At 46.1% G+C, this 12,088-nt stretch overlaps 1 protein-coding gene across 4 annotated transcripts in view; it reads left to right on the top strand.

Moving 5' to 3' along the window:
- PRMT7 (protein arginine methyltransferase 7) overlaps window positions 1–12,088 on the top strand; it is a 45,124-nt gene that overhangs the window by 16,458 nt on the left and 16,578 nt on the right. For all 4 annotated transcript variants that reach the window (XM_028501950.2, XM_036012053.1, XM_036012055.1 and 1 more), the window contains exons 5-6: window positions 2,332–2,440; window positions 8,177–8,289. In XM_028501950.2, coding sequence (XP_028357751.1) covers window positions 2,332–2,440; window positions 8,177–8,289 — 222 coding nt within the window. The remainder of the gene's footprint in view (window positions 1–2,331; window positions 2,441–8,176; window positions 8,290–12,088) is intronic.

Genomic DNA, 12,088 nt, shown 5'->3' on the forward strand with positions numbered 1-12,088 from the left:
TTATGATCTTGTAATAAAATATTTTGTAATAAGAATGGGTGTTATTTGTGCTAGACCCTGTATGCATACACATACAAGTATACAAGGCAAAAAGCATGGAAGCCGTGTCCTATTCCATGCTGTGAGGATGGGTGCTGGCCCTTCTGCTCATTATCAGCTCCCTGGCTTTGAAAACAGAAGTCACAAGGAGCTCACCTTTGAAGGGGCTGGCACACCATTTCCACCACCCTGCCCCCACTTGCAGCCTGGGAGCACGGGGAGCTCATTACTTCCTAAGAGCAGATTCCACTGTCGGTGTGTGTTCATCACCCACCTCCACAAAATGTGCAGACTCCCAACACCTGTCTACTCCCCAGGACCAGAGAGTACAGGCCAGGGCCGTGATGTGCTGGGGACTAAGGGGACCTTGCAGAGTTGGCCTCCTGGCCCCAGTGACCTGGAGAGACCTTGATCCACAGCAGTGCCTGGACAGAACCTCCATGTCAAGTCTTTCACTCCCGTAACAAAAACTCCAAAAGCAGCAAATCTTCCACAGCTAATACTGCACAGATCCAGGGAAATCTTTTCAGTATTATTAGCTCATAACTAGAAATATTTAAAAGCCTAAGCATTAATGGAGTCATAAAAATAGCCACCTCCCACTTGTGCTGCGCCAGTGCTGTGCTAAGCCCCGTGCGCAGCAGCGCCGACCACACCTGTAATTGTGTGCTTATTTGTATTGTCCGTGCATTTAATGCCTGATCGCCCCCTCAGACTCGAAGCCCCTCCAAGGAGGGACTGTGTCTTGCTCCACGAGTTCAGTCCCCAGCGGCTGGAACAGAGCACATGGGGGCTGCTTGATAAACATCAGCTGAAAGAAGAAAAGCGTGAACGAAGCCATATTTTAGTGAATCCATACAATAATGTAATGCAGTACATTTCTACCCCCGTTTTGTAGCTGAGGAAGGAGACACAGTGATGACAATCCGAGCACTACGTGCCAGCCCCTGAGCCCAGGGCATCGCCCAGATCGTCGACTCCTACCTAACACTCCAGTGTTGTTGGGGAGCTGTCACCTCTACCGGGTCCAGCTTAAATAATGCCCCCTTTTTATCACAAAATCATAAGCATGTAATTCTGTAACAAACAGTATCACACTCAAGCACACCACATGACATTTTAGGTGAAATGTTCAAATTGCTGTCCATCTCATGTGAGACATTCATGTACCATGTGCCAACCACACTAAAGCAGGTGTTACTTCTGCTGGACTCTGTGTGTGTTTGTTTGTTTGTGTGTGTGTGTGTGTGTGTGTAAAGAATATAACATTTCTCCCTTGACCATAGTAAAAAAAAATATGTGTTCATGGTAAAAAGTGTGGGAAATTCAGGAAAAGACTTTTAAAAAAGGAAATCTTGTCATTGGGATCAGTTAGTTGCTTTCTGTTACATTTCTCCTCTGTGTGTGGCTGCATGTCTGTCTGTATGTTTTAGGTTCTAACGTGGTTGGAGCTGTAGAATCTAAACTGAGCAGGCTGGAATGTAGGAGTTGGAGGGGCGTATGTTTAGGGCCTGTGAAGGGTTCAGGGAAGACTGCTGGAGATGGTTTTTTGTGCTACCCTGGAAAGCTGGGCTTGCTTTGGCAGGTGGGGCTAGCGCCGGGAAGACTCAGGTTTGCCTGGGAATAGTGAGTGTGGCTGGCAGTACCAGTTGTGGCAGGAATGGGCTTTAGGGGAAGGGAGGGGGAAAGCAAGGTGATTCCTATTATGGAGGACCTTGAGTACCGTAAGGAAATATAGGTGGTGTCCTGCCAGCATTGCATTTGGAACAGTTTTGCTCACACTTGGATCTAACACAGTAACAGCCTCCCTTTCATCTAGAGAGCACTGGACACATCTTGTCCCAGGTCACAGATCTTGGTTTTGTGAGGCAGGTCCTCTTCCTGGCTCTCTCTAGGGTGGCATTGCCACCTGCTGTCCTTTCTAGGTAGTGCAACTGCCTTGGAATTCCTTGTACCCCACCTCCCCCTTCTGGGGACTCCTAGCTGCCAGTTAAACCCAGCGGAATCTCATTCCTTTGTATTCATTTTCATGACACATATTTGGAGAATAAAGTATTAAAGTTACACTGATGAACTTCTGTTTATTTAAATTAAATCAGCCCAAAGAAATATTTTGTCTGTATCTCGAACGGTGACAAAGGTACATTTTGTATATTCAGGGAATTGTGTAGTGCAGACCTCTTTTACTTCACATCTTAGGACTAGGATCCAGGAACAGCTTGTTAATCTTGGGTGTTAGGATTTTATTAAAGTGATTGCTAATTTTTCTTGGGTTTTGGCTTTAATTTCTAGGTTTTCAAGCCTATGGCTGATGCTGCTGTGAAGATTGTGGAGAAAAATGGCTTCAGTGATAAGATCAAGGTTATCAACAAGCATTCTACGGAGGTGACTGTGGGGCCAGGTGAGATCAGCACGTGCTCTGGTGAAAGCTTTACTTGCTTTCCTAAGAGAGAGGAAAAGGCTTATTCAAGTTACCTGGAATAAGTGTGTCCAGGTCATTGCAGAGATACGCAGCCTCTTCATGTGTCTGAGGACGAGCACTGTGTCTCTCTGCTAGTTTACTAGCTACAACAGGTCAGTAATGAGTAAAGCATAGCGAATCAAGAGCAATAGCTATGATGCAAACAAAACCGTCTTTTGCTTTAAGCAAGCTGGAGTTCTTGTGTGGCTCTCAGCTCTCTTGAGTTTAAGGTTTTATCAGATAGTGAAACTAAGTAGAAGCTGAAACAGTTTTGCTTAGTTCTGACATCCTGCTTCAGCATCTAACGTGAGATGTTTCTCTGTATAGCACAATCTCTCCATGTTTCCAGGATATTTTTAGAGTCTAGGAGTTTGAAGTGGACTAAAAATTTCCATGCTGCTGACACCTGGAGAGCACAATGGGAAGATTTGTAAAAGAAGCTCCTGGAGTGAGGTTATGGGTATCACTCCAGTTTTTAAAAATGCAGTATTTCACTATGAGGCATCTACCTCAGGTCAACATTTTTCTCCCATTAAAAAACAATTTTTGGGGGGTAGGCAGGGCAGGGGGCAGTAATGGGGGAAAATGTGGATAACTGTAATTGAACAACAATAAAAAATAAAAATACATAATTTTTAGAATATGTTTTACTGATTATGCTATTACAGTTGTCCCATTTTTTTCTCTTCTTTATTCCCCTCTGCCTTGCACACCCCTCCCAGGATTCCCTCACCTTAGTTCATGTCCATGGGTCATACATATAAATGCTTTGGCTTCTCCACTTCTCATACTATTCTTAACCTTCCCCTGTCTATTTTGTACCTACCATTTATGCTTCTTATTCCCTGTACATTTTCCCCCTTTCTCCTCCTCCCTGCTGATAACCCTCCATGTGATCTCCATTTCTGTGATTCTGTTCCTGTTCTAGTTGTTTGCTTAGTTTGTTTTTGTTTTTAAGTTCAGTTGTTGATAGTTGTAAGTTTCTTGTCATTTTACTGTTCATATTTTTGATCATCTTTTTCTTAGATAAGTCCCTTTCACATTTCCTATAAGGGCTTGGTGATGATGAACTCCTTTAACTTGACCTTATTTGGGGAGTACTTTATCTGCCCTTCCACTCTAAATGATAAGCTTTGCTGGATAGGGTAATCTTGGATGTAGGTCCTTGCCTTTCGTGACTTGGAATACTTCTTTCCAGGGGTCTTCTTGCCTATGAGGTTTCTTTTGAGAAATAAGTTCGTAGTCTTTTTTTTTTTTTAGATTTTATTTATTTATTTTTAGACAGTGGGAAGGGAGGGAGAAAGAGAGGGAGAGAAACATCAATGTGTGGTTGCTTCTCATGCAACCCCTCTGGCCCAAAACCCAGGCATGTGCTCTGACTGGGAATTGAACCGGCAACCCTTTGTTTTGCAGGCCAGCGCTCAATCCACTGAACCACACCAGCCAGGGCCCTTTTATTTATTTTTAAAACATGATATACATACAAAAGAATGCACAAATCATTACTCCATTTTTAATCAACATTATTGAGATATAATTTACATAAAGTGAATCCACTCATTTTAAGTATGCAGTTTGATGAATTTTGACCATTTTAGGCACACTTGTAATCACTTTGACTGCCACCACAATCAAGATAATAGATTATCTCCATCATGTCTGGAGATTCTTCAGTATCCCTTACATCAATCTCTCCCATTGCCCCGGCCCTAGGCATATACTGGTCTGCTTTCTTCAATATAGATTAGGTCTGCCTTTTTTAGAATTTTGAGTACATGGAATCATACAGTGTGTATTCTTTGTGCCTGCTTTTTCTGTTGCACATTGCTCTTGAGATTTTGACCATGTTGTTCTGTATATCAAGAGTTCATTCTTACCTTGACTGGTATGGTTGAGTGTCATCCTGCAAAATGAAAGGTCACTGGTTCGATTCCCAGTCAGGGCTCATGCCTGAGTTGCAGGCCGGGTTGCCAGTTCGGGGTGTACGAGAGGCAACTAATTGATGTTCTTCTCACACATCCATATTTCTTTCCCTCTCTTTCTACCTCTCTTCCCCTCTCTCTTAACAATAAATAAATAAAATCTTTTTTTTAAAAAAAGAGTTCTTTTAATCTCTTCTATTGCTAAACAGCACTTCATGTGTGGACATACCATAATTTGTCTAACCCTTCAGTTGCTGATGGACAGGGATAGTTTCCTGGATAGGTCTTTAGGTTTACTGATCTGTTCTTGTGTGGTGTCCAGTCTGCTGTTAAGCATATCTAGTTACCTTTTCATTTCTGTTATTGTATTTTTTATCTCTAGAATGATCTTTTGTAACTTTAATTTTTCTCCTTATGTTCCTGTGTTCCTTTAAATACTTATTTATAGTAGCTGTTTTAACATCCTTATCTTCTTTTTCCATCATCTCTGTCATTTAGGGGTTCTGTTATCCTAGTTTTGGGTTGCATTTTCTTCCTTGGCATACCTGGGAATTTTTATTTGGATGCTGTGTATAGTGGGAATTTTGCATTGCTAAGTGCTGGATTTTGTTGCCTTCCTTTAAAAGCTTCATCTGGTGTGCAGTTGGGTTACTTGCAGATTAATTCGATCCTTTCAAGGCTTGTTTTTAAATTTTGTTGAAGCAGGCTTAGAGCAACTTTAAGTCATGGTTTCTTGACAGCAGCACTGGACATGTTGGGCCTGATAATTCTTTGTTGGGGGGTGGGAGGAGCTATTCTGGGCATCGCGGGGTGTTTATCCCTGGCTTCTAACCAGTAGAAGGCAGTAGTGCCTCCCTCCCCATTTGTGCCAACCCAGAATGAGTGCAGATACTGCCAAATGTCCCAGGGTGAAGGGTGGAGACAAAGTTGCCTTAGCTTAGGAGCTGGGGCTCCTAAGCCATACTAGTGAGGCATGACCTTTCCAGGGTCTCTGCTGAGTGCCTGTGTGTGGCTCACCAGAACTGGTCTGCTACCCAGTCCTCTGTGAGCTCTGGAAATTGTCCCCTGTAGAGCTACGCAGTTATCTTTACCCAGCCTTCTAGAGTCTTACCTTGTGTGCGTGTGAATGTTTTTAAGAAGAGACCTGAGGGGAGCCCTGTGTAACCTCCTCTCTGGTTCTCTTGCCCTGAAAGTCCCAGCCGCCTCCACTTTCCTCATCTCTGATTGCTGTCTGCCTAACTCCGGGAGGCTGCGGTGCCCTGCCTGCTTTCTCACTCCCGGGGCTGTGGTCTGAAAGTGCCTGAGGGCTGAAAGCCAGAGCAGCAGCCGGGGTCACTTCGTTTGTTTCCCTTCTTGGGGAACAAACTGTGTTGCCTCTTCTTCTACTTGTGAAAACATTTGTTTCGTATATTTCGTCTGTTTTTCTTGTTGACCGCAGTAGATGGATGTCTGATCCTAGTTACTCCATTTTGGCCGGAGGTGGAAATCGTTTATTTTTTAAAGTTTGTTTGTTTGGACAGCTCAGAGACTGACCTGCAGAGCCCCCTTAGCCGTGTCACTCTGTTGCGACTCTGCTGTCTTCTAGGCTGTGTGTTGTTCACACATACCCTGCATTAGGCCACACCCGTCAATGCTTTCCTAGTACTTTTTCTTTGTAGTGCTAGTGACTGCAACAAGGAAATCGTTATGTAATTATATGTATCCCCACCCAGCTGAGCATCCTGAGGTCATGGACTGTGTGGTCTTGTTAATCATTCCATTTCATAACTGGCATATACCTGGCATGAGAGGATTCAGTAATGTTTGTTTAGTGAGTAAATTGTCAACCTTGCTTGATCCTTAATCCCTCGTAAAGGGGACTTTGTTTCCACTTCCTCAACTTGACAGGTGGCTTTCTTATTGCCAAGGCTGATGGTCTTCCCTCACTTTCCCTCTCAAACACTGCAGCTTTGGTACTTCTGCCATGTGGTCTTTCTGGTGATTCCCTTCCCAGGCCTCCTTTGCAGCTTCGGTTCTCTTGGCAGCTTTCTTCCTCCCCCAAATGCATGCTTCCAAGGTTCTGTTTTCAGCGCTTTTAAAAAATAGCATCTAAGTTTCGTGCCTGTTTCCCAGAGGTGGATGGGTCACATACGGAGGCATGTGTAGCAACGGACTCAGGGTCATTTGTTCCCCCTTGCAGTCACTGGGTGAGGCTCTCGAGGTGCCTGGAGTGGCACCCCTGCGCAGGCGGTCGCTGCGCCCTTCCACGTCAGCACTCGCGTGCCAGGTGCCAAGCTCTCAAGAGTATTTCTTGAAATTCATTGGATCACGGAGCTCTCTTTATTTGAGGCATATTTGGACAATAAATCATTTTTAATTACACAAGTAGCTTAAAAATTATTCAGGAGTTAGCATTAGCAGGGCTTGGTGATTGATTGGATGTAGGGTGACAGGGGGAGTGAAGAATTCATCTAATGTTTGCTGACTCTTGCTGGGTGCTAGGCACTGTTCTAGGCACTGGGGTGCAGTGGTGAACAGACCCATCAGGGTCCCTGCTCTCCTGGAGCTGGAAAACGAGGCCCAGGTTTCTGGACTGAGTGCCATTCACTGAGGCAGAAGGAGGGAGAAGCAGGTGCCTGGGGGTGGGGTGGTTGGCTCCTTTTGGGATAGTGCGTTTCAGTTGGAGTCTGGCCTGGTCTCATAGAGGATGGGCAGGGCTGTTTGGGAGGGTGATGTCTGTGCCAGGGGACAGAAGTCTCTTCTTAGCCTCCTTTCCCATCATGCTGTCATTGAGCACAAGCGTACTTCATAGGAAGTGGACAGTTTTGACCTTTCCTAGCCTAACCGCAGCTGCGTGGGGCAGATCTCGTTGCCCCCATTGAACAGATGAGGTGACTGATGGTCAGGACTCAGGGCTGGAGGCTAGAGAGCAGACTGAAAGCCCAGGTCTCCATGACTCAAGGCTCAGGGTCTCTGCTGCACCCCCTTAGGTCCCCCTCAGTGCTTCTCTTGTCTTGCACCATCCATGAGACCTGTCTTCTCCGTAAGGAAGGTGAGTGGGCTCTGTCCGTTGTAATTCATGAGCTATTGCGGGTGTTTAATGGATTCTCCATGATGAATGGCCCCTTACAAAGTCTGGCTCATTAGAAATTATAATTGTAAAAAAAAAAGAAATTATAATTGTGCAAGTAACATTACATCACATTACACTATAGAGGTTTAGAAAATGGAGTTAATAAGAAGGTCCACCATAACCTACTCCCCCAGACAACTGTTACTTGGGGAATTGTTTGGCAGCGAGAAATGAACTTGATTCAGGTGGATTTAGTGTTAGGGACTGGCGATTGTGAACCCTGGGTGTCAGTGGAATCAATCAGCCTTTCCTTTTTGCTGTGGTTTTCTCTCCCTCTCTGTAGCCTAGAAATATTTGAAATACCAGCATTCAGTTTTTACTTTAATTTTTGCTAACTTAATAATTAATAGTCAATTGTTAATTTGTGTACAGAAAAGTTGAAAAAGTAGTGGTGTAATGAACCCCCGTATTCTCTTAAACAAGACTTACCAGTTGTCACCATTTTGAGATATGCGTATGTGTATGAATTGTTTTTGCTAAACCATTGGAAAATCAGTTGAGAAAGGACACTTCTAAATCCTTCAGCATTTGCATGTGCTTTCAATTTAATAACTTATTAATCTTTTATCTTACGTCTGTTTGCTGTTAATATTTTTTCTAGTCTGTTGCTTGCTTCTGACTCTGTTTCCTTGTGTTTGTCAGACGGTGACATGCCGTGCCGTGCCAACATCCTGGTCACAGAGCTGTTCGACACGGAGCTGATTGGGGAGGGAGCACTGCCCTCCTATGAGCATGCACACCGGCATCTCATGCAGGTGAGGGCCTGAGGGCCTCCCTCGGGCAGACTGCTGGGTCTCAGCCAGCTTACCCAGCCTGCTCTCGCTGATACACCGTCCTCTTCACAGCCCGAGCCCTCAGTACCTGTGTCCTCAGATACCCCTCGATTCCTGCAAGATTCTGGTTCTCCTCAGTTTGACTTTTGTGCCTCTAGAATGCCAGCCTCGGTAGGTTAGAGTCAAAAGGCCAGAACCTGTCTTCAAATTCAGTTCAGTTCAGCAAACATTCTTTGAGTGTCACCTGTGTGTAATGTGTTCCAGTGTCCAAGGAAAACTAACTATAAGGTGTCCTTATTGCTCTAACCCACACTAGTCAGGGATGGTGAGGACGGGATGGGCTGAGTGGAGAGGCAGACAGAACACCACAGACGAGTGATTTAGGGCTGATGGAAGGGGTTAGGGAGGCACGTGGGAAAAGGCACTGAGGAGAGAGAGAGATGACGCAGGTAGAGGGACCTGTTTGGCAGCTAAGGGCAGAGAATGGAGGAGAGGGTAGAAGGCTCTGAAGGCCAGGGCATTCCAGGTGTAGGAGTTTGCATAGTGGCAGTCTTGGACAGTTCCTTTGAAAAGAGAGAGGCCCTGCCCAGGTGGCAATTGGTTAGAGCATTGTGCTATACACCAAAAGGTTGCAGGTTTGATTCCTGGTTGGGGCACATAAGGGAGGCAACCAATCCATGTTTCCCCTTCTCTCTCTTCCTTCCTCCCTATCTCTAAAAATCTGTAAAACTGTCTTCGGGTGAGGATTTAAAAAAAAAAAATAAAGAAAAGAGAGAGGCATTGAAGATGTTATCTTGGAGATATTGGTCTTGCTTTTATATGGACGTAAAGTGGAGGTAGAGACCCAGAGGCAAAGGCCAGCCAAGGAGATGTGTCTGCTTCTTCTGCTGGCACCTACTCTGTGGGCACTGCAACTGCCCCAGTCAGGAACCCTCTTTGGGGGTACTGGGTGCCCAGAGTGAGGAGGGGGCTCCTTCCAGGGCAGTCAGGACCAGAGTCCGCATTACTCACACGGTCAGTGTGTGAGTGTTCCTCAGACCCCCACACTCTGGGAGACGTCGCATCATTTCCACCGAGTAAAACCCTTTTCTAGTAACTTCAGTAATAGCAATTTCTATTTCTCCATGTTGAGACCACCAGCTAGATATATCCCTGATGCAGAAAGAAAACAAGGATATTTAGAGTTTATGTTAATGTTGCCCAATTTTCTCTCTTCAATTCATTATTAAAAAGGTAGGCAGACAGCCCTGGACTGTGTGGCTCGGTTGAGTGTCATCCCGCAAAGTGAAGGGTCACCAGTTCAATTCCATGTCAGGGCACACGCCTGGGTTGCAGGCCAGGTCCCTGGTTGGGGGCATGCGAAAGGCAACCAATCGATATTTTCCTCTCCCTCTCTTTCTTCTTTCCCTTCCCCTCTCTCTAAAACTAAATTTAAAAAATCTTTAAGAAAATAAAAAGGCAGGCAGACAGCTGTCCTCAGTTTCCTGCCCCAGCTGGCTGGTAGCAGCCCGGCGTGCATCGTCCACTCTTATCACTGTCCCCGTCTGCCTGCCTGTGTCTGAGCTCAAAGGCATTCGGGCTGGCACACAAAAGCTTCCATTGTCCTGACCCCCTCACTGTCTTATTGGAGGTCATGAAACTGCGATGTTGGCATGTCTGATAGATAGTCCACGTGGTATTGACCCAAGGATTGATCTCAGAGGACACATTTATTAAGCACTTTTATTTTGCCAGGCACTCTTTTGGGTACCACGAATACAAAGGTGAGCTTCTGGGGAGGCAAGTAGGTGAGCAGATCATCACAGTACAGTTTGAGTTACACACTGATGGTGGTCAGTGGGGTGAGATCCTGCTCACTCTGCTGGGGGGAAGGTGAGGGGTCAAGGAAGATGGAGCTCAAGTTGAGTCAGTTTTGAAGAGTGGTCAGGTGGGAGCCTGGCAGGTGCGGGGGGTATTTACAGCAGAGGAGATCAGCACGCACAAAGACATGAAGGTGGATTGGTGCGGTGGCTCCCAGATCCTGCAAGTAGTTTGGAGGACGGGTAGTGCCGGAGGTGGGGCTAGAGATGTGGCCGGATTGCTGGGCAGGGCTAGACCGAGAAGGGCTGCCGTGCTCCAGAAGGCAGCGGCACCACGGAAGGGTTCTGAGCAGGGGGTTGATCTGTGCAAGCAGGCCTGAAGAAAGCAGTTGGGGACAAGACTGGAGGCAGAAAGGTGGTAGGAGACATTCAGGAGCTGGACTGAGGAGGGCCTCAGGTAAGGCTGTAGAAATGGGCTGGGGAGGTAGACTCAGGGAGGAGAAAGGTGGCCACAGTAGATGGGGGGCACTGAGGAGGATGCCAGGGCGTAGGGCTTGGGCGATGGGATTGGATGGTGGTGTTCCTTGTCATCTGGGAGCACCAGGCCTGGGAAGGTGAGAAACGGGTGAAGTTGGATTTGTCCAGGTTTTTTTGTTTTGTTTTTTTAAGATTTTATTACTCTGGCTGGTGTAGCTCAGAGCATTGAGTATGGGCCTGCAAACCAAAGGGTTGCTGGTTCGATTCCCAGTCAGGGGACATGCCTAGATTATGGCCCAGGTCCCCAGTAGAGGGTGTGTGAGAGGCAATCACACATTGATGTTTTTCTCCTTCTCTTTCTCCTTCCCTTCCCCTCTCTTTCTAAAAATAAATAAAATATTTTTTAAAGATTTTGTTTATTTTTAGGGAGAGGGGAAGGGAAGGAGAGAAACACCAATGTGTGAGGGAAACATTGATTAGTTGCCTCTCACACACCCCGAGCTGGGGACCTGGCCTGCAGCCCAGGCATGTGCCCTGACAGGGAATCGAACAGGCAACCTTTCAGTCCATAGGTTGGTGTTTAGTGCACTGAGCCACACCAGCCAGGGCAGACTTGTCCAGTTTAGACAGAGTTTGAGTTGTCCGAGGGTCAGCCAGGGAGGAAGGGCCAAGAGGCCTTTGGATACATGGTATTTGGTAAATGAAGACAGAGTGATCGAGGTTCTTTCATGTGGAGGGAGAAAGAAGGCAGTCTAGACCACGTCTCCGGGGAGTCCCCTCTGGGAGGGATGGGCAGTGGGCACAAGAGTCCAGCTAGAGCAGTGCTTCTTATCCAGAGAAACGTGTGGAGACATTTTTAGTGTCATAACGGGTGGGGGAGGTGCTACTGTTATCTGGTGGGTAGAGGCCAGGGATATTGCTAAACATCCTGCCATCCCTGCAAGGAAGGGTCTTCTGGAACAAGAGCTCACTAGCGCTGAGGTTGTCATTGCCGTGTGAGAGCAGCTGTGCGTGTCCTCCTCCCAGGCGGGCCCTCAGTGCCCGGTGTGCGGAGGAAAGAATGAGGTGGAGTGGTCGGCAGTGCCCGGTGAGGCCAGGGGTTCAGGTTAGCTGAGGGTGGGCACTTGTCCGTTGGGCTGTGATAAGAAGGTTACACTGAAGGGAAGCTTTGAGCCCAGTGCCAGAATTAGGGCTTAGCAGGAAGAATTGGACTCTTTCTTCAAAATCTGTGTGGGAGTTAATCAGCATAATGACAATTAAGGTTTATTTTTGAAGTATTTAAGAGTGTCAGGTAGCTGGGAACTTATTTGACATAAATCATTCTAAGCGTAACATGTAATCCTTTTTCAAATCTTTTTTTCTTTCCCAATAGGGCCAAAAATAGTTGACTATGCTAATTGGCAGTAAGGTGTTATATATTTCTAAACTAGCCTGATATTAAGGAATAACCCTCGTTTTTAAAGAAAGATTTTATTTATTTATTTTTAGAGTGAGAGGAAGGGAAG

The sequence above is a fragment of the Phyllostomus discolor genome, chromosome 12 (assembly GCF_004126475.2).
Source record: "Phyllostomus discolor isolate MPI-MPIP mPhyDis1 chromosome 12, mPhyDis1.pri.v3, whole genome shotgun sequence".
Classification (NCBI taxonomy): domain Eukaryota; kingdom Metazoa; phylum Chordata; class Mammalia; order Chiroptera; family Phyllostomidae; genus Phyllostomus; species Phyllostomus discolor.